This window comes from Oncorhynchus keta, chromosome 1, assembly GCF_023373465.1.
Source record: "Oncorhynchus keta strain PuntledgeMale-10-30-2019 chromosome 1, Oket_V2, whole genome shotgun sequence".
NCBI lineage: Eukaryota > Metazoa > Chordata > Actinopteri > Salmoniformes > Salmonidae > Oncorhynchus > Oncorhynchus keta.
In genome coordinates this window covers 25,173,076-25,193,764 of record NC_068421.1, presented here as the reverse complement: position 1 = coordinate 25,193,764, position 20,689 = coordinate 25,173,076, and the positions used below count along the sequence as shown (strand labels likewise).

Sequence of the window (20,689 nt, the reverse complement as noted above, 5' to 3'; positions counted from 1 at the left end):
AATCATCGCTCTCCTCTCTGCGTTCGCTTAATTCCTTTTACATGTCGAAGCGTATCCTCCCTGAGAAGCTAAGGAGGCAGAGGAGGAGGCAAACCCCCTCGGGGTAGATCCCCCTCATTAGGGGGTGAGAGATGAAGAGAACCTCCCCACCCTCTCCCTATCTGTTGTCCAGACACGTAACTATGTCCACATCTCCAGAGAATATGCTATGGGTATGAAACTGTGCCCACCGTGCACAAAAGAGGGAGCGAGGAAGGATATAATCTATATTGAGTTGATAACTCACTGTTATGAAGGTCTGTGAGTGCTGCATGCCTCTGGCTTGACACTTTGCATTAGCTATATATTTCACTGAACAAAAATATAACATTTAAAGTGTTGGTTTCATGACCTGAAATAATAGATCCCTGAAATGTTCCATACGCACAAAAAGCATCTCAAATATTGTGGAAGTCCCTGTCAGTGAGAATTTCTACTTTGCCAAGATTTTGCCTGACAGGTGTGGTATATCAATAAGCTGATTAAACAGCATGGTAATTACACAGGTGCACCTTGTGCTGGGGACAATAAAACGGCACTCTAAAATGTCCAGTTTTGTCAAACACAATGCGAGAGATGTCTCAAGTTGAGGGAGCGTGCCATTGGCATGCTGACTGCAGGAATGTCCACCAAAGCTGTTGCCAGAGATGTTAATGTTCATTTCTCTACCATAAGCCAACTCCCAACATCATTTTAGAGAATTTGGCAGGACATCCAGCCCAAGACCTCCACATACGGCTTCGTCACCTGATGGATCGTCTGAGACCGGCCACCCGGACAGCTGAAGAATCGGAGGAGTATTCCTGTCTGTAATAAAGCCCTTTTGTTGGTAAAAAAAAAAACATATTTCAGATTGGCTGGGCTTGGCTCCCCAGTGGGTGGGCCTGGCCCGCAAGTGGGGTGGCAGGTAGTCTAGTGGTTATAGCGTTGGACTAGTAGCCGAAAGGTTGCAAGATCGACTCCCCGAGCTGACAAGGTAAAAATGTGTCGTTCTGCCCCTGAACAAGGCAGTTAACCCACTGTTCCTAGGCCGTCATTGAAAATAAGAATTTGTTCTTAATTGACTTGCCTAGTTAAATAAAGATAAAATAAAAAAAATGTAAAAGTGGGTAGGACTGGCCCGCAAGTGGGTAGGACTACGCGCTCCCAGGCCCACCCATGGCTGCACCCCTGCCCATTCGTGTGAAATACATAGATTAGGGCCTAAAATGTTTTTCAATTGACTGATTTCCTTTTTTGAACTGTAGCTCAGTAAAATCTTTGAAAATTGTTGCATTCATATTTTTGTTCAGTATAGATGCTGAGTAGTAGTAGTAGTGGAAATTCCTTTATCACGATCCTCAAAACAGGTCAAAGTTGGTGAAGACACAGGAAGTCTCATTTTCATCTTTGGTACACAATCAAATCATGTATCTATCAAATGTTGCTGTCCTACTCTTTGATGGTATGCACGGTGTCTTCAAAACGGTTCAACTTGCCTCGTGGTCACTAAAGTTCATGCATGAACATGCTTATAACTTGAAAAGGAAGCAATGGATCGAGGATCAGTAAGTCTACCTTTTGAATGAGGTGGTCATTTCTACAGTTACAGCCCATTGAGACGATACATGAATTCACTACCCATTGAAAAGGTATCCAAATGACTAAAACCTAGAATTATTCAACATAGATATTATCAGACAGAGAGACCCAACTGGGAGCTCTGAAGAGGCAACCAGTCCCGCGATATCACAAAAGCTGATAGTTTCGGTAAACAAGATTAGTCGCTACGCTAATCATTCACAAAAATGTCACCCATGCAGGAAATAGTTTTTGATGCCCAATCTATTTAACCCACAGTGGCATCGCTTGAGCCTCAATATACATTTTCCAACCAAAACATAGCTTTTATCCAGTCAATGCACTCTCAGCATCCTCATGTATGGCTGTAGGGGAAAGTCAGTAGACATGACAGAGAGAGTGAGATGGTTGTCACTATAAAACCGTTCTCCACAGACGCCCATTATGCCACATTATGGAGTGGCACTCTTCTAAACCTACTCTGTGTGTGTGTTTGTGTGCCCATTAGCAATCATATTCAGAACAACAGTGAATCACTAGACATTAATATTTGCCTAGGGAGGAAGAGAGAGTTATGAATGGAGAGAAAGAGAAGGAAGGAGAAATGGCAGCCTTTGCTGACCATGCATTAAATCATTACAGCATGGCTACTGCAACAAGACCCAGCCTGTCTCAACCATGGCCAGCAACCACTTTTAGAGTATCCAACATAGAGATCCTATTAAATGACTATTCTAGGTCCTAATTCTATGGTATCCAATGCCTAGTGGTTAGTCGCTCACCTACAGCTCCACAGTGACGGTGCAATTTGTACCCTGTGTAGCTATGCCGATACCCTGGGCTTGTTGAGACAAAGCCAACCAAGGCCTGGAGCTGCCCAGGGAACCAGAAGGAGAATATGATGACTGTTGTTCCAGAGACAACAGTGGCTCTGTGAAAGCACAGTTTCCTCCTGACCTACAGCATTTACATGGATCAGCTGCAGCACTACATGGGATTTAAAAGGAGAAACTGGGAGCGTTGGGAATGAGGGATATGGGTGTGTGGAAAGATACTAGCTAGGGTGGAAGGAAGGAACTTAAATGGTAAATATGGGAGTGTCAGGCTGAATCCCAAATCACCCCTTACCCTCGACCCTCCATTTGCTCATTCCCCTCGCGCCTCCACTATATGCACAAGTGTCCCAAACCTGAGGGAGTAGCGGCTAATTAGATCCTCCGTTAGCCACTAGGACCGAGCCAGCAAGGATGCAGGCTCCAGAGCTAAGTGCTATCCCAACACACTGCGATATGTTTGGCGTTTGCGCAATTTCATAGAATTGAGAGGTGTACCTAATTATATGACTCGCGCGTTTGATTCACCGTCAGAGTACCATGCTATAGGAGGTTGTAGAGGATTCTTTTGTCAGTGGCAATGAACAAAGCCCTATTGTTGCTTCCGGTTTACCATGCCCTACCCACCATTCTACAGACGCCTAGATTGTATACGTTTGAGTAACACCTCTGAACAAGGAGGGGGATATTGTAATCTAGATGCTTAGTAATAGAACCTACAACAACCACCAAGGAAACTGGATTTGGCACTATTGAGACAATAGAAGGTTTTGTACATTGTGCACTGCTTCTAATCCCAAGGCAGGCCCCCACATAAAGGCCTATTTATTTGCCCTAGAACAAGGAGCACCGATGGGGGTAAATTGTTATGGGGCAGTGGTGATCAGGTGTTGACATAAAAGGCCAGTAGCGTTAAATGGAAGAGCTTGTGATAATGCATGGCACAGATTGCTCGGCCACAGCGACATTCAGTGTTAATGTATAAATGATGCACAAATTATTTTTTGGTGAATACTAATCACACACATCTCATTGTGGTGAGGGAGAATCCCAATGATTTTTGCACAGGGAACCCACCTGAATGTACTTTCATGAACAAAGGAATTATGGAAATAGCTTACATTAAAATCACCATACTGACATACACCAAATGATTAGTGATGACAAATACACAACGACGTTGTGCCATACAATTCTTAACTACATGATTAAGGCAATGAATGTTACTAATGACTGTGTCAAACAGAGACAAAGTTAGACAAACACCTAAACATCAGGCATAATAGCTCCTGACTCTTCAACCAGGGGTCACAGGGTCAAAATATCACTGATGATGGTAGAGGGGGGACGGGAGGGTAGCAAGTGGAATACCCTCCCTGTGAGTCTACACTAGGCACCGGCTTCCAGTCAGGCCTCTCCATAGCCCTTCCAGTCAGGCCTCTCCATAGCCCTTCCAGTCAGGCCTCCATATAGCCCTTCCAGTCAGGCCTCCATATAGCCCTTCCAGTCAGGCCTCCATATAGCCCTTCCAGTCAGGCCTCCATATAGCCCTTCCAGTCAGGCCTCCATATAGCCCTTCCAGTCAGGCCTCCATATAGCCCTTCCAGTCAGGCCTCCATATAGCCCTTCCAGTCAGGCCTCCATATAGCCCTTCCAGTCAGGCCTCCATATAGCCCTTCCAGTCAGGCCTCCATATAGCCCTTCCAGTCAGGCCTCCATATAGCCCTTCCAGTCAGGCCTCCATATAGCCCTTCCAGTCAGGCCTCCATATAGCCCTTCCAGTCAGGCCTCCATATAGCCCTTCCAGTCAGGCCTCCATATAGCCCTTCCAGTCAGGCCTCCATATAGCCCTTCCAGTCAGGCCTCCATATAGCCCTTCCAGTCAGGCCTCCATATAGCCCTTCCAGTCAGGCCTCCATAGCCCTTCCAGTCAGGCCTCCATAGCTCATTTCAATACAGTCAGGCAGACAAAGAATGATGTGAGAGAAATAAAAGGAGACTGTAGGTGAGTCAGAAATCGGTGTTCTTGCTTTTAAGTAGATCAATACTACATGTGCTCAGCATGGAGAGTGAAAGGGGAACATTTTAAAAACTGATGAGAGCAGCCTTTTATTACTCTAAACACACAAGGCGCCAGGTAGCCTAGCGGTTAAGAGAGTTGGGCCAGTAATCGAGCAAGACATTTAACCCTAATTGCTCCTGTAAGTCTCTCTGGAGAAGAGTGTCTGCTAAATGACTAAAATGTTGAAGAAAAAAATATTTTTTTTTGCTCAGTGTGGAGAGAGTGAAAGGGGAAAATGTCAAACTGGTGAGAGCTGTTGTAGACATACAGTATATTTTTTACCTTTATTTAACTAGGCAAGTCAGTTATGAACAAATTCTTACTTTCACTAACAGCCTAGAAACAGCTGGTTAACTGCCTTGTTCAGGGGCAGAATGACAGATTTTTACCTTGTCAGGTCAGGGATTTGATCTTGCAACCTTTCGGTTACTAGTCCAACTCTCTAACCACGAGGCCACCTGCCAGTCCAGTGTAGTATATCCTGTTGCCTAGTCACTTAAAACCAACACTGCCTTTGGCCGCCTTTCCTTCTAGTTCTCTGCTGCCAATGACTAGAACGAATTGCAAAAATCATAAAGCTGGAGTCATATCTCTCTCTCTAACTTTAAGCATCAGCTGTCAGAGCAGCTTACTGATCACTGTACCTGTACATATCACACCCAACTACCTCATCCCCATATTGTTACCTATCCTCTTGCTATGTTGCACCCCAGTATCTCTACTTGCACATCATCATCTGCACATCTATCACTCCGGTGTGAATACTAAATTGTAATTATTTCGCCTCCATGGCCTATTTATTGCCTTACCTCCCTACATTTGCACACACTGTACATAGATGTTTCTATTGTGTTATTGACTGTACGTTTGTTTATGTGTAACTCTGTTGTTTTTGTCACACTGCTTTGCTTTATCTTGGCCAGGTCGTAGTTGTACATGAGAACTTGTTCTCAACTGGCCTACTTGGTTTAATAAAGGGGAAATAAATAAATAAATCCCTGCCTATTGATATAGTAATGGTACTCCTTGTATATAGCCTCATTGTGTTTTCTATTCTTCTTTAACTCTGCGTCATTGGGAAAGAGCCACCTTACATGACCAAAGGTATGTGGACACCTGCTCACTGAACATCACATTCCAAAATCATGGGCATTAATATGGAGTTGGTCCCCCCTTTGCATGCAACAAGAGCCTCCACTCTATTGGGAAGGCTTTCGACTAAATGTTGGAACATTGCTGCGGGGACTTGCTTCCATTCAGCCACAAGAGCATTAGTGAGTGTCTCGCAGTCTGCGTTCCAATTCATGCCAAAGGAGTTTGATGGGGTTGAGGTCAGGGCTCTGTGCAGGTCAATCAAGTTCTTCCACACAGATCTCGACAAACCATTTCTGTATGGACCTCACTTTGTGCACAGGGACATTATCATGCTGAAAGTTGGGAGCACAGAATCATCTAGAATGTCAGTGTATGCTGAGAGTTAAGATGATTTCCCTTCACTGAAACTAAGGGGCCTAGCCCGAACCATGAAAAACAGCCCCATTATTCCTCATCCACCAAACTTTAGAGTTGCCACTATGCTTTGGGGCAGGTAGCGTTCTCCTGGCATCATCTCAGCGTTCAAGACCATAATGCCCTCGAAGCTCATCACTAAAGCTCATCACTAAACTAAGGACCCTTAAACACCTCCCTCTGCAACTGGATCCTGGACTTCCTGACGGGCCGCTCCCAGGTGGTAAGGGTAGGTAACAACACATCCGCCATGCAGATCCTTAACACAGGGGCCCCTCAGGGGTACGTGCTCAGTCCCCTCCTGTACTCCCTGTTCCCTCATGACTGCAAGGCCAGGCACGACTCCAACACAATCAAGTTTGCCAACGACACAACAGTGGTAGGCCTGATTACCGACAACAATGAGACAGCCTATAGGGAGGAGGTCGGAGACCTGGTCATGTGGTGCCAGGACAACAACCTCTCCCTCAACGTGATCAAGACAAAGGAGACGATTGTGGACTACAGGAAAAGGAGGACCGAGTACGCCCCCATCCTCATCAACGGGGCTGTAGTGGAACAGGTTGAGAGCTTCAAATTCCTTGGTGTCCACGTCACCAACAAAACTAACATGGTCCAAACACACTAAGACAGTCGTGAAGAGGACAAGACTAAGTATTTTCCCCCTCAGGAGACTGAAAATATTTGGCATAGGTCCTCAGATCGGCAGAAAAGGTTCTACATCTGCACCATCAAGAGTATCCTGACTGGTTGCATCACTGCCTGGTATGGCAACTGCTCGGCCTCGGACCGCAAGGCAATACAGAGGGTAGTGCATACGGCCCAGTACTACACTGGGGCCAAGCTTCCTGCCATCCAGGACCTATATACTCGGCAGTGTCAGAGGAAGGCCCAAAAAATTTAAAGACTCCAGCCACCCTAGTCATAGACTGTTCTCTCTGCTACTGCATGGCAAGCGGTAAAGGTGCACCAATTCGAGGTCCAAAAGGCTTCTTAACAGCTTCTACCCTCAAGCCATAAGACTCCTCAACAGCTAATCAAAGGGCTACCCAGAACCCTCTTTTACACTGCTGCTACTCTCTGTTTAGAATCTTTGCATAGTCACTAACTCTACCTACATGTACATATTACCTCAACTGACCCAAGCCCCTGCACATCGACTCTGTACCCCCTGTATATAGCCTCACTTGTTAATTTTACTGCTGCTGTTTAATTATTTGTTACTTTTATTTTCTATTTATCAATTTTTTACTTAACACTTTTTTCTTAACGCATTGTTGGTTAAGGGCTTGTAAGTAAGCATTTCACTCTAAGATCTACTCCTGCTGTATTCGGTGCATGTGACATAAAATTTGATTGGATCCCCAAAACCCAGATTTGTCCGTCGGACTGCCAGATGGTGAAGTGTGATTCATCACTCCAGAGAGTCCAATGGTGGCTAGCTTTACACCACTCCAGCTGACATTTGGCATTGTGCATGGTGATCTGAGGCTTGTGAGCAGCTACTCAGCCATGGAAACCTATTTTATGAAGCTCCCGACAAACAGTTCTTCAAGAGGCAGTTTGGAACTCGGTAGTGAGTGTTGCAACCGAGGACAGACAATTTTTTACACGTTATGCGCTTCAGCACTCTGCGGTCCCGTTCTGTGAGCTTGTGTGGACTACCACTTCTCAGTTGAGCAGTTGTTGCTCCTAGATGTTTCCATTTCACAATAACAGCACTTACAGTTGACCGGGCCATCTTTAGCAGGGCAGAAATTGACAAACTGACTTGTTGGAAAGGTAGCATCCTATGACGGTGCCACGTTGAACGTCACTGAGCTCTTCATTAAGGCCATTCTACTGCCAATGTTTGTCTCTGGAGATTGAGCACACAGCCATACAATCTTATACCTGTCAGCAACGGTTGTGGCTGAAATAGCCAAATCCAGTCATTTGAAGACGTGTCCATCTACTTGTGTATATATGATGTAAGTAACCGTGTTGGGCTTGACTCAAATGGAAGGCAGTCAATTCAGGAAGTGATATGAATTTAAAATCCTGAAATTGTTTAACTTTTGAAATAAAAAGTTAGACTTCTCAAGAAACTGAAAAGTACATTGTTGAATTGTAATTTCTGTTTACTTCCAAAATTGACTGTCTTCAATTCAAATTGGCTCCAACCATGGTAAGTAAGCATTTCACCATAACGTCTAACTACACCTGTTGTATTTGGCACGTGACATAGAATTTGATTTGGTTTCAACACAGCGCATGGAATGACTTGTTAGATCAAATGTGGCATGTTTCACAACCACTTGAAGGGTGTCCTGTGTAGGTCTACTGTATGCTAGCCCAGCCCAAGGGGGGAGTCATTTAGTACCAGACACCTGGAGCGAGTCACAGCAGGCGTCACTTTGATAACAATGAATTCTCCAGCTGCCATTAATGAAGACTGATTTATTTCCTGTGTGTCAGTGTGCATACAGTCAGAGAGAAACATGGAGGAAACCGGCCAGAAAGGCTCAGCTGATTATGTTTATAGGGAGAATGTATTTCTATGTATTAGATTTGGGTCAGCTCAGGATCTAGGGCTAGGCCTACCTATATTGGGAGAAACCATGGAACATTTAACCAGTTGGCTGCATTTCTGTGTCAACATTCAAATACGGTAGATTATGCTGGAGGACAATGAACTTGATGTGACCGACAACATTACATTCCTCACCCCATTATGTAAGCAAGGTAAATGACATGACCTCTTTAGGTGGGGCCGGAGCCCATTAATTTAGTAGGCTTAGAGGTCAGTGTTGGTTTTAACAAAGTAAACCAAAGTGATCAGCAACAGGTTAAAAACAATACAAGGCCTTACTTGCCCAACTAGGTTGTACAAAAGCAGTGAGAGATTCAAGATTGGTTAAAGATAAAGAACTTGTTGCACAGGTTATGGAAACACTACAAATATACATTGTGGATAGAGTAAGAGTATACAAATGTACATATGCCCAGGTCATATGAGAGGGGCCATTGTGTTTGAATTTAAAAAACTTTTTTTTAAACATTCCAGAAAAGCCTAACCAGTGTCTGCTTCAAAGCATGTAATTGCCAACTGCACAAGCTTCAACAGGATGTGGAATTTGTAGACTGGAGTGTTCCATGCTCGGTGCAATTTGGTTCCGTGTACAACCCTGGTTGGCCAACTACCAGAGGGGAAAAAAAGAGAGACCTTGCATGGATACGTGGTGTTATACGGCAAGCCAGCTGACCAGACAGCTACATGCCTAGCTTACAGAGTGCTCAACCACAGGGCACCATTACAGATAGCAGCGTCCCATTTCCCAAATAGGCCACAATAAATCTTGATTCCATGATAAACCTAAATCACTATGGGACACACATTGCCATTCAAGTAACGTACAAATGACCCGCTCTAATGTACTGGAATTAGGCCACTTGACAATATGTTAAACTATGACAGAGCAACAGGCTACTACTGTATGACAAGGGGACAGAGTCATATACATTTTTGACTGACACCAGACAGACACAGCGCTCTAGCGTGCATTTATCTGATTATTCTCACTCAGCCCCTTCCAAAATTAAACTGGGCTACAAAGTGAAACATTGTATTAGGTATTCTACATTGAAACAAGTTGGTCTAGTCTGGCGGTCACTTTAATAATGACATGTTTAGTCTATCCTGAGTCCAAACTAGACTACCGAAAGAGTTCGAGATCTATCAGTGTTACATGATAAATCATGTGATAGACTCCAAACAAAAACTTGCAGCGTCCATGCGCGAGCACTACAAGCGCACAAAACTGTTGTATTGTAGTTCCAAAACAAAATAAACACAATGAACAGACCGATCAGATTTGACCCGCTTTACCTCATTGTTAGGCGAGAAGAGAGATCCACTCCGATGCAGTTTTTTCGGCTTCAGATCTGAGCCCGGGTTCAAAAGCAAAACAATTAAATAAAAGACGACGATATCGGCGAGATACACATGGATCTACCCGCAAAGGGGTAGCCTACGATCCACAAACAGGATAAAGATAAGCACACCTCGACGATTTCCTGGTTTCGGAGAGGGGTTGAAAGGCTGGATACAGTAGTGGAGCGCGCTTGTCAACTCCAATCAGGATCCGAGACTCATCTCTCCTTTCTAAACAGGCTACCATAAACCGTGCCAGGACAAACTAAAGTCTCTTTCTTATTTTTCTCAAAGTGGGAACTCCTCTTGATCGGTAATGATGTGAACCTTCTCTAGACCTTCGTCCTGGTCTGCGTAATTTCGTTGGTGTTTAAACCAGCGTTTAACTCGAAGTAGGTTTTCATTCCATGTTCACCGGCCCCTCCTCTCTGTAGTTAGAAAATAGGTCCTTGCTATCTGGGATCAGTGGGACGTCCCAGTGAAGTGGACATTTTAAAAAGGTTAAGGTTAGGCTTTTGGGAGTGATGTCCATGTCCCAAGGATGCCGGATTGCACTAACCTTTGAAAAAAATCGACACAACTCTGCCTTTCCCTAGTGGTTGAAAGGCATAACTCTAATTCGGATATTCAAGGTTGATAGAAAGTTGGGAACAAACTGTATTTATAATTATTTAAGCAACATAGGCCTGTTGGACTGAACAAGACTGCCCTATAACCAACGTTGTGCACATAACGTGAATAGTGGTGAGACAACAAATAGTTTAAGAAACTAGTTGTAGACTATGTAGGCAAAACATATCCACATAGGTGCAGTGAACTGTGTCGGTCAGGCATAGTAGTACTGTGCCCCTGGAGCAAATTATGGTTGTGGCTTGCTCAAGGGCACATTGACAGATGTTTCACCCTGCCAGCTCAGGTATTCAAACTGGCAACCTTTCGTTTACTGACCAGACGCTCTAACCGCTAGGCTACCTGCCACCACTATAGGCCTACTAACTTCATACACAATGAAGGAGGAAGATAATGGGAAAGAATATAGCCAATTACACAGTGCTGTCACCACGATATCTTGCACTGCATTCCTTAAACTTCTTGAGCAATACTGTAGCATTTTTCTCCTTATGGGGGAGAGGGAACTGGAGCAGAAGAGGAAGGACTGCATTATGTCTCAATGGCATGTGTAAACATCTGAAGCACTGGTAGGCCTGAACACACACGGCAGCTGTCTACAGAGCAACTGTCAGCCTGTCACACAGTTTGAGCTCCCTCCATTCAATCTGCTGTCTGCTGGCCACTACTGAAACTGCACCCAAAAATAGAGTACACATTTTCAAGAAATTATATAAACTCATGTTAATTATATAATCACATTTTCCCCATCCAAGCATGTCATTTTGTGGGAAACTGGTGAAAAAATGAAAATGTGTGTGTCAGATGGTCCCTCTACTCCCAGAAAGTGGTTCACCTAGAAGTAGACTGTGCTGTAATGTTAGGATTCTCCCCTCCTTTCCTCTGTACCACTTTTCCACAGTGTGACGTCAGCTCTCTCCATAGTTGGCACAGTTTCACATGGGACCTGTTGGACTTGGACAAGTGATTAGATAATATGAGAGTTAGATTAAGGTAGAGACCAAGGTTATGTTAGAGTGGCTGGACAGTGAGAGATAAGGGGAAGACCCGGGTACATTAGGTGTGTGTGAGAGAGAGAGAGAGAGAGAGAGAGAGAGAGAGAGAGAGCGTTTGTGCCCTCTTTTTAGAGGGGGTATTATGTAAACAGGAATCTAGTTTACTGTATTATAAGACAGTAGCAAAAATTAGAGGAGAAGAGATTGAAACTCAGTCTGGAAAACAGTGTGAATGGTGGTGTAGGCAAGGGGTTGAGTACTAATCAATTTAATAAGGATTAATATGGGTCATGGATTATTTCACTGTGCATAATAGATAACATTCTCTTATGAAAAAGAGTGTGTGTTTGGACAGGAGAGCGGGGGAGAGAGAGAGAGATCTGGGCCAGTCGCCAGGCTGAGGGAATCTAAAGAAATGTAGCCCAAATGAGCTGTCTCGGTCTCTGACCTCTACTAAGGGAAATGGGGAGGATGACCTAAGGCACAAATATGTAAGTCACAGCACAGTGGAAGAAGATGGGTCTATGTTAAGGAGGATTTAGAGCTGAAACTCGTAATGTTTTCTTTGTGAGGACAATGCTTTATCAAACCTTCCTTCTGTAGCTCAGTTGGTAGAGCATGGCGCTTGTAACGCCAGGGTAGTGGGTTCGATCCCCGGGACCACCCATACGTAGAATGTATGCACACATGACTGTAAGTCGCTTTGGATAAAAGCGTCTGCTAAATGGCATATATTATTATTATTATATTACCTTAGCGGTTTGTCCCTCTTCAACTGTTTGCTCGGTCTGTAGACTGGTGGTGTTTGACAGGTATTGAGTGTTGCTCAGCATTTTGCACTCATGTAGCCTGCAGTAGTTAAAAAGTTTAAGCACGCCCTCTACTGGCCGGCCAAACAAAATACAGTACTAATATACGCCGTTAGATGGCGGAAGATACTACCTGTTTTTATTAAGAGAATGATTTTATGTTTTAATATTGATAAGTGTAGGCCTACTATTTTGTTTGAGAAAAACAATTCCAGTCAGTTTGTATACATAAACTATATTTGTTGCCATGTAGTCTATAGTTGCGCCCTTATCTGATTTATCAGGAAAAATAATACATAGCAGCTCAACATAACTGGCGTGTCCATGTATCAGTCAGTACACATTGTATCTCCACATTTCCCTTTAGTCTGCCAATAACATACAGTATGTGATGTATTTGTATTAACTCCTATATGTAGGCCTAATTAAATTAACAAAAAAGTATTAAATGTGTGGGGTAGCAGCATTTTTTCTTTCACTGGGATGAGGTGACCTCAAGTGTGTTTGTGTATATCACAGTAGGTTGGTGGCACCTTTATTGGGGAGGACTGGCTCGTGGTAATGGCTGGAGCAGAATATGTGGTATCAAATATTCGATTTGCTCCGTTCCAACCATTATGTTGAGCCGTCCTCCCCTCAGCAGCCTCCACTGCTGTTTACAGAGTTGATACTCTGTCACTTTCTCCACATGCCTCGTGGCACTGATACCCAGACCATGGATCTGCTTGGAAACAAACTGCAGCGGTTCGGGTTACCAGGCAAGATCGATGGCGAGTGTGAGCCGCACGCTGGATGAGGGTGTCGCGTTGCGCGGAGGGGAGAGTATCGATGCATGGCCGATCGCTATCATAATCACACTTCCCCTCTTATCGCGCCTTCTGCTCCAGCTGCCTACTGAATAAAACATCCTCCTTCCTGCTGAAGAGTCCCACCCCAAAATCTGGAGGGAAATGGACTAAAGAAGTCTCACTCATGCGTAAAGACACATGGCACCCTTTTCTATAACTCATTACAAATGAATGAATGAATTAGGTGTGTGTAACAGTACAACTTTAGTCCATCCCCTCGCTCAAACCAGGGACCCTCTGCACACATCAACAACTGACACCCACGAAGCATCGTTACCCATCCCTCCACAAAAGCCGCAGCCCTTGCAGAGCAAGGGGAACCACTACTTCAAGGTCTCAAAGCGAGTGACGTCACCGATTGAAACGCTGTTAGCGCGCACCACCGCTAACTAGCTAGCCATTTCACATCGGTTACATGTGCATGCTTTTCACTAAACAGAACACTCAAGAGATTGAAAATACTGTATTATTGGTGCTAACATGAACTGCTGCAGACAGAGACCAAAAATAGAGAAATAGGAAGGTTTCTCCCATCTCTGATCAGGAAAATAACGAGTTGGCCTACAGATTAAAGACAAGGATGAGGGGGGTTAGTTTGAGTTTTATCCAAGTTCGTTTTAAGTTCCTTTTTCCTCTCTGACACACACATCCCAGAAGGCTTCACCTGAGGGCTGTAAATCAGATACAGAGAACTGCCCCCCACACAAAGAGATACCACAGGTGCAGTGGCCCTTAGGGTGAGCAATTTAAGAGAGGGGGTGGGGGGCATGAAGAGGATGTATTTGCCCAAGATATGTTCCCTCATAAGTGGGAGACCTGGAGGACAGCCCCAGGGTTGGAAGGACTGGGTGGGCCAAAAAGAGCATGGGAAAACTCTCAAAAGAACATGTGTGATGCAGTGAAATGAGTAAGACTGAAGTAGCTATGGGAATAGAGAAGCACAACAATAGTTAGTCATCTATAAGAGGACTCGCCTCAATGGAAAATATGGAATAGGAATCAACACATAAGACAGTGAGATATAGACTAAGATGCATATACGTAACTGTGAGATTCCCATCTGGCTTCTGACTGCTCTGCAAACATTTAAATTCCAAAGCACATTCAATTAAACTTAAATGAAAACGGTATCAATATCACAACATTCAAGATGGGAAAAGCAAACAAATAGCTTCCAGAAAATGACCTGGTTATTTTGGGAAGAGGAAGCATTTGGCAAAATTCATGTCCCTCCTCCTCTGGGACTCAAGTTTAGGGATGTCAATCAATAAGACATAATGAGATTTATGTATAACTAACTGCTACTCTTTATGCCCAGCCGGGAATACTTTGTGACCTTTGAACAAACCTAAAGAACCATGCAGTCTTAATTTAGACAACAGATGATTTAAAAGAGTCCCGCAAAATGAGAATGATTGTGCTCTTGCACATACAGTGCATTTGGAAAGTATTCAGACCCATTGACTTTTTCCACACTTTGTTACATTACAGCCTATTCTAAAATGGATTAAAGAAAAAAACAAATCCTCATGAACACACACAATACCCCTTAATGACAAAGTGAAAAAAGGTTTAGACATTTTTGCAAATGTATTAAAAATAACAGAAATACCTTATTTACGTAAGTATTCGAAATTGAGCTCAGATGCATCCGTTTTCCATTGATCATCCTTGAGATGTTTTTACAATTTGATTAGACTTCCCCTGTGGTAAAATTAAATTGATTAGACATGTTTTGGAAAGGCACACACTGGTCTTTATGTAAGTCGCTCTGGATAAGAGCGTCTGCTAAATGACTTAAATGTAAATGTCCCACAGCTGACAGTGCAAAGTCAGAGCAAAAACCAAGCCATGAGGTCGAAGGAATTGTCCATAGAGCTCCGAGACAGAAAACTAGCTCTGTGGAAGGGTACCAAACAGGGTTAACACCCCTAAATGCCATGGGATCTTTAATGACCTCAGAGAGTCAGGACACCTGTTTAACTTCCCATCCGAAAGACGGAACCCTACACAGGGCAGTGTCCCCAATCACTGCCCTGGGGCATTGGGATCTTTTTTTAGACCAGAGGAAAGAGTGCCTCCTACTGGCCCTACAAAACCACTTCCAGCAGCATCTGGTCTCCTATCCAGGAACTGACTAGGACCAACCCTGCTTAGCTTCAGAAGCAAGCCAGCAGTGGTATGCAGGGTGGTATGCTGCTGCCAGTAAAAGGCACATGACAGCCCACTTGGAGTTTGCCAAAAGGCACCTAAAGGACTCTCAGGCCATGAGAAACAAGATTCTCTGGTCTGATGAAACCAAGATTGAACTCTTTGTCCTGAATGCAGAGCGTCACGTCTGGAGGAAACCTGGCACCATCCCCCCGGGGAAGCATGGTGGTGGCAGCATCATGCTGTGGGGATATTTTTCAGCAGCAGGGACTGGGAGACTAGTGAGAATTGAGGAAAAGATTAACAGAGCAAAATACAGAGAGATCCTTGTTGAAAACCTGCTCCAGAGTGCTCAGGACCTCAGACTGGGGCGAAGATTCACCTTCCAACAGGACAACGACCTTTAGCACACAGCCAAGACAATGCAGGAGTGGCTTCGGGACAAGTCTCTGAATGTCCTCGAGTGGCCCAGCCAGAGTCCGGACTTGAACCCTCCAGAACATCTCTGGAGAGACCTGAAAAAAAGCGTCGCTCCCCATCCAACCTGACAGAGCTTGAGAAGATCTGCAGAGAAGAATGGGAGAAACTCCCCAAATACAGATGTACCAAGCTTGTTGCATCATACCCAAGAAGACTCAAGGCTGTAATCACTACCAAAGGTGCTTCAACAAAGTACTGAGTAAAGGGTCTGTAAATGTGATGTTTTTTCTTTTTAATAAACTTGCAAAATGTCTAAACATGTTTCTGCTTTTTAATTATGGGGTATTGTGTGGAGATTGAGGGAGGGGGGAATAGGGCTTGAACATAACAATCAAGGGGTCTGAATACTTTCCGAAATGTACTGTACAGTATGCCACATCCTGGCAAATAACCTTGGGACGGGCACTCAAGCCCCAAGTTAACCGCACTGGTTTAAGTGCCAACTGTTTGAGAAGAAATAAATATGCTATTGAGACAATTAGCTAACAAAGTGGTCAGGATGGGGTGAGTCGCAGCGAAGAGACAAGATGATACGGAGAACGCAGAGCAGGGTGTGAAGTGACAGTCAGCACATCTGGTCTCATCTATAATGCATGGTTCTTTAAACGGCAGTTTGTCGCATATTGAGCGCTGCCACCTGAAATCAACACTGACACCCAAGCTTCTGCCTGGGGAAACAGGCTAGAGGAGAGTGAGAGGATGGAGAGGAGGAGAGAAAGAGAGAAGTCAAGAGTCAGAGTTCTGTTCATCCCAGCATATCCCTTGCTTTCGAGCCTGAAACTATTTGAGATACAGTAGAGAATACATCTGGCTATGTTCTAAGAGTGTGTAGACGTATTCACAACACTGAATACCATACTTCTCGTATTTTATTATTAAAATAAAAAACTAAATTAGCGCCCTAAACAAAGTAGAACGTCAGGAATAATCTTATCAGCAATCCAAAGTGTGAACTTGGTATCATTTTCTCACATTCAATTCTAAACACAGCTCAGATTCCTCTGTTCCAAAACAAAACATTTTCACATAATTACAGCCCATCCACTGCCTGCCATCATCTTTGACAAAGACAGGTGAAGTGGGCAAATTAACAGTCTATTTCCCTGTGATGAGGGGGTTTCTCAGCACCACGATCACGGAGTCTCCTCTCAGGAACATCTTGGAGACGTAACGGTCCTTGTTTACTGGTTTGGACTTCTTCTTGCCCTTGCCACTCTTGGGCACTTCTGTCCACATCTCCTTCACATTCTCCAGGACCATGTTGCAGTGTCTGCATTGAGAGGGGAATACAAATGTATACAGTTAACCAAAAAAGCATTAAGAAGCGAGTCTTTGGGGGGTATGGGTAACATGTGATAACAAAATGCACACATTATCTTGTGTCTGTATTTGTTGGACATTTGTGGTTAACCATATAACTCCAATTGATGACTTCCCAACTATTTTTTATTCATTTCACCTTTATTTAACCAGGTAAGCTAGTTGAGAACAAGTTCTCATTTGCAACTGCGACCTGGCCAAGATAAAGCAAAGCAGTTCGACACATACAGAGTTACACATGAAATTAAAACATACAGTCAATAATACAGTAGAAAACAAAGTCTATATACAGTGAGTGCAAATTAAGTCAAATAAGGGAGTTAAGGCAATAAATAGGCCATGGTGGCAAAGTAATTACAATATGGCAATTAAACACGGGAATGGTAGATGTGCAAAAGATGGATGTGCAAGTAGAGATACTGTGGTGCAAAAGGAGCAAAATAAATAAATACAGTATGGGGATGAGGTAGATAGATGGGCTGTATACAGATGGGCTATGAACAGGTGCAGTGATCTGTGAGCTGCTCTGACAGCTGGTTCTCAAAGCTAATGAGGGAGATGGGAATCTCCAGCTTCAGTGATTTTTGCAGTTCATTCCAGTCAGTGGCAGCAGAGAACTGGAAGGAAAGGCGACCAAAGGAGGAATTGGCTTTGGGGGTGACCAGTGAGATATACCTACTGGAGCGCGTGCTACAAGTGGGTGCTGCTATGGTGACCAGCGAGCTGAAATAAGGTGGGGCATTACCTAGAAAATACTTGTAGATGACCTGGAGCCAGTGGGTTTAGCGACGAGTATGAAGCCAGGGCCAGCCAACGAGAGCGTACAGGTCGCAGTGGTGGGTAGTATATGGGGCTTTGGTGACAAAACAGATGGCACTGTGATAAACTACATCCAGTTTGCTGAGTAGAGTGTTGGAGGCTATTTTATAGATGGCATCGCCGAAGTCAAGGATCGGTAGGATGTTCAGTTTTACGAGGGTATGTTTAGCAGCATGAGTGGAGGAAGCTTTGTTTCAAAATAGGAAGCAGATTCTAAACTTAATTTTTGATTGGAGATTCTTAATGTGAGTCTGGAAGGAGTGTACAGTCTAGCCAGACACCTAGGTATTTGTAGTTACCCACATATTCTAAGTCAGAGCCGTCCAGAGTAGTGATGCTGGATGGGCGGGCAGGTGCGGGCAATGATCGGTTGAAGAGCATGCATTTAGTTTTATTTGCGTTTAAGAGCAAGTTGGAGGCCACGGAAGGAGCGTTGTATGGCATTGAAGCTCGTCTGGAGGTTAGTTAACACAGTGTCCAAAGGGCCAGAAGTATACAGAATGGTGTCGCCTGCGTAGAGGTGGATCAGATAATCACCAGCAGCAAGAGCAACATCATTGACGTATACAGAGAAGAGAGTCGGCCCGAGAATTGAACCCTGTGACACCCCCATAGACTGCCAAAGGTCCAGACAACAGGCCCTCCGATTTGACACACTGAGCTCTATCAGAGAAGTACTTGGTGAACCAGGCAAGGCAATCATTTGAGAAACCAAGGCTGTTGAGTCTGCCAATAAGAATGTGGTGATTGACAGAGTCAAAAGCCTTGGCAAGGTCTATGAATACAGCTGCACAGTAATGTCTCTTATCGATGGCGGTAATGATATCGTTAAGGACCTTGTGCGTGGCTGAGGTGAACCCATGACCAGCTCGGAAACCAGAATGCATAGCGGAGAAGATACGATGTGATTCAAAATGGTCAGTAATCTGTTTGTTAACTTGGCTTTCGAATACCTTAGAGATGCAGGGTAGGATAGATATAGGTCTGTAGCAGTTTGGGTCTAGAGGGTCTCCCCCTCTGAAGAGGGGTTGACCGCAGTAGCTTTCCAATCTTTGGGAATCTCAGACGTTACGAAAGAGAGGTTGAACAGGCTAGTAATAGGGGTTGCGACAATTTCGGCAGATTTTAGAAAGAGAGTGTCCAGATTGTCTAGCCCGGCTGATTTGTATCGGTCCAGATTTTGCAGCTCTTTCACAACATCAGCTATCTGGATATGGGTGAAGGAGAAATGGTGGGTGCTTGGGCGGGTTGCTATGGAGGGTGCCGGGCAGTTGACCTGGGTAGGGGAAGCCAGGTGGAAAGCATGGCCAGCCGTAGAGAAATGCTTATTGAAACTCTCAATTATAGTGGATTTGTCGGCTTGTGGAAAATAGTGGCCTAGCTACATAAATACCTGTCAAATGCCTTGACACGGCCAAGCAGCTTCTTGTTGTTTCGGCAGTTGACGAGGACCTGTGTGTTGTTTTTGACAGACTGGGTGAGCACAGACAGTGGCCCAGTATTAAACTCCTCCTCCTCCCGCTTCTGGAGCTCCTCAGGAGTCATTTCAGACTTGGGTTTATTTAACAGGCTCCTGGAAGGATTATTGAGGATACTTATTGTTAACAGAGTTAAACTCCAGGCAATTCAAACATTGTTGATCGAGATGATGATGATGATTGAGACTTGACAAAACTAACGTTAATTCAGGCCAACAGTTAGCTGCTAACAAAGTGAAAAACTGTTTTACATGAAGTGGCCAAAGGCAATATGTATTAGCTTGTTGGCTGATAAGTTCCTAGGTTTATTATGGTTAGCTAGCTACAGTAGTTACTATCGCTAGTAACGTTAGGTTATCATACACCATCGTTAACCAGCCAGCCAGCCAGCCAAATTGAACCACAATTCTTTCCACAGTGATGAGGCTCTGTTTAACTGTATATAAACAATGCATACATTGGTCATTTAAAGTAAGTTACTTACATATTTTCTTCAGCGAATGGCGATTCTAGCAGGAAACCAAGCTAGTAAATATGTTAGCTTTTTGCCTGCTTCTTTAATCTCCAACGCCACACTCGTGTGTTCTCTCAACAACTTCTTCTTCTTTGGTTTAAGGGCAGTTGGCATTCAATTTTGTTGTATTACCGCCACCTACTAGACTGGAGTATAACTCCCTTATACTTTGCTTGAAAAATAAATTAATACCCTACACTCAACAAAAACCCACCACCCTACTCCACTATTTAATCTATCAAGTCCTACCTCAGGCCAAAAGCCTTAAAACACAGGACACCACTGCACAACACACCCTGTAACTCTGACATCAAGTCTCGTACACCCAAATTTCTCTCTGTATCTGCCACTACAACCTACATTTTCTGTGCCTTAAGTTCTATCCCTGCAGTACATTTACATTTACATTTAAGTCATTTAGCAGACGCTCTTATCCAGAGCGACTTACAAATTGGACAGTTGATAGCCATTGCTATAAATACAAAAAGATCCAATCTTACTAAAACATACATCACTTTTGTGCCACAAAAAGGGAACATTGCAATTGGCTGAGAACAGGGCAGCACTGCTGGTCCTTGGATAGAGAGCTAATATTAATAATATGCATGTCAGTCTCTCCTGGCTCAAAGTGGAGGAGAGATTGACTTCATCGCTACTTGTAATTATGAGAGTTAGACATGTTCAAACAGACAGATCAGTGCATTCAACTACTGGCAAACAGCTCGGACA

General features: G+C 44.1%; 2 protein-coding genes across 3 annotated transcripts in view; both read right to left on the bottom strand.

Annotated features, from left to right (window-relative positions):
- The window catches only part of vaspb (vasodilator stimulated phosphoprotein b), a 35,454-nt gene extending 24,986 nt beyond the window's left edge, over positions 1 to 10,468 (bottom strand). For both annotated transcript variants that reach the window (XM_035795026.2, XM_035795190.2), the window contains exon 1: positions 9,872 to 10,468. In XM_035795026.2, coding sequence (XP_035650919.1) covers positions 9,872 to 9,876 — 5 coding nt within the window. In that variant the 5' untranslated portion in view covers positions 9,877 to 10,468. The remainder of the gene's footprint in view (positions 1 to 9,871) is intronic.
- Positions 10,469 to 16,680: 6,212 nt separating this feature from the next.
- snrpd2 (small nuclear ribonucleoprotein D2 polypeptide) lies at positions 16,681 to 20,091 on the bottom strand. The gene is made up of 3 exons (XM_035793867.1): positions 19,931 to 20,091; positions 19,362 to 19,541; positions 16,681 to 17,099 (listed from the first exon to the last, which is right to left on the bottom strand). Coding segments are annotated over exons 1-3 (357 nt in total). The 5' UTR covers positions 19,933 to 20,091; the 3' UTR covers positions 16,681 to 16,924.
- Positions 20,092 to 20,689: the final 598 nt, after the last annotated feature.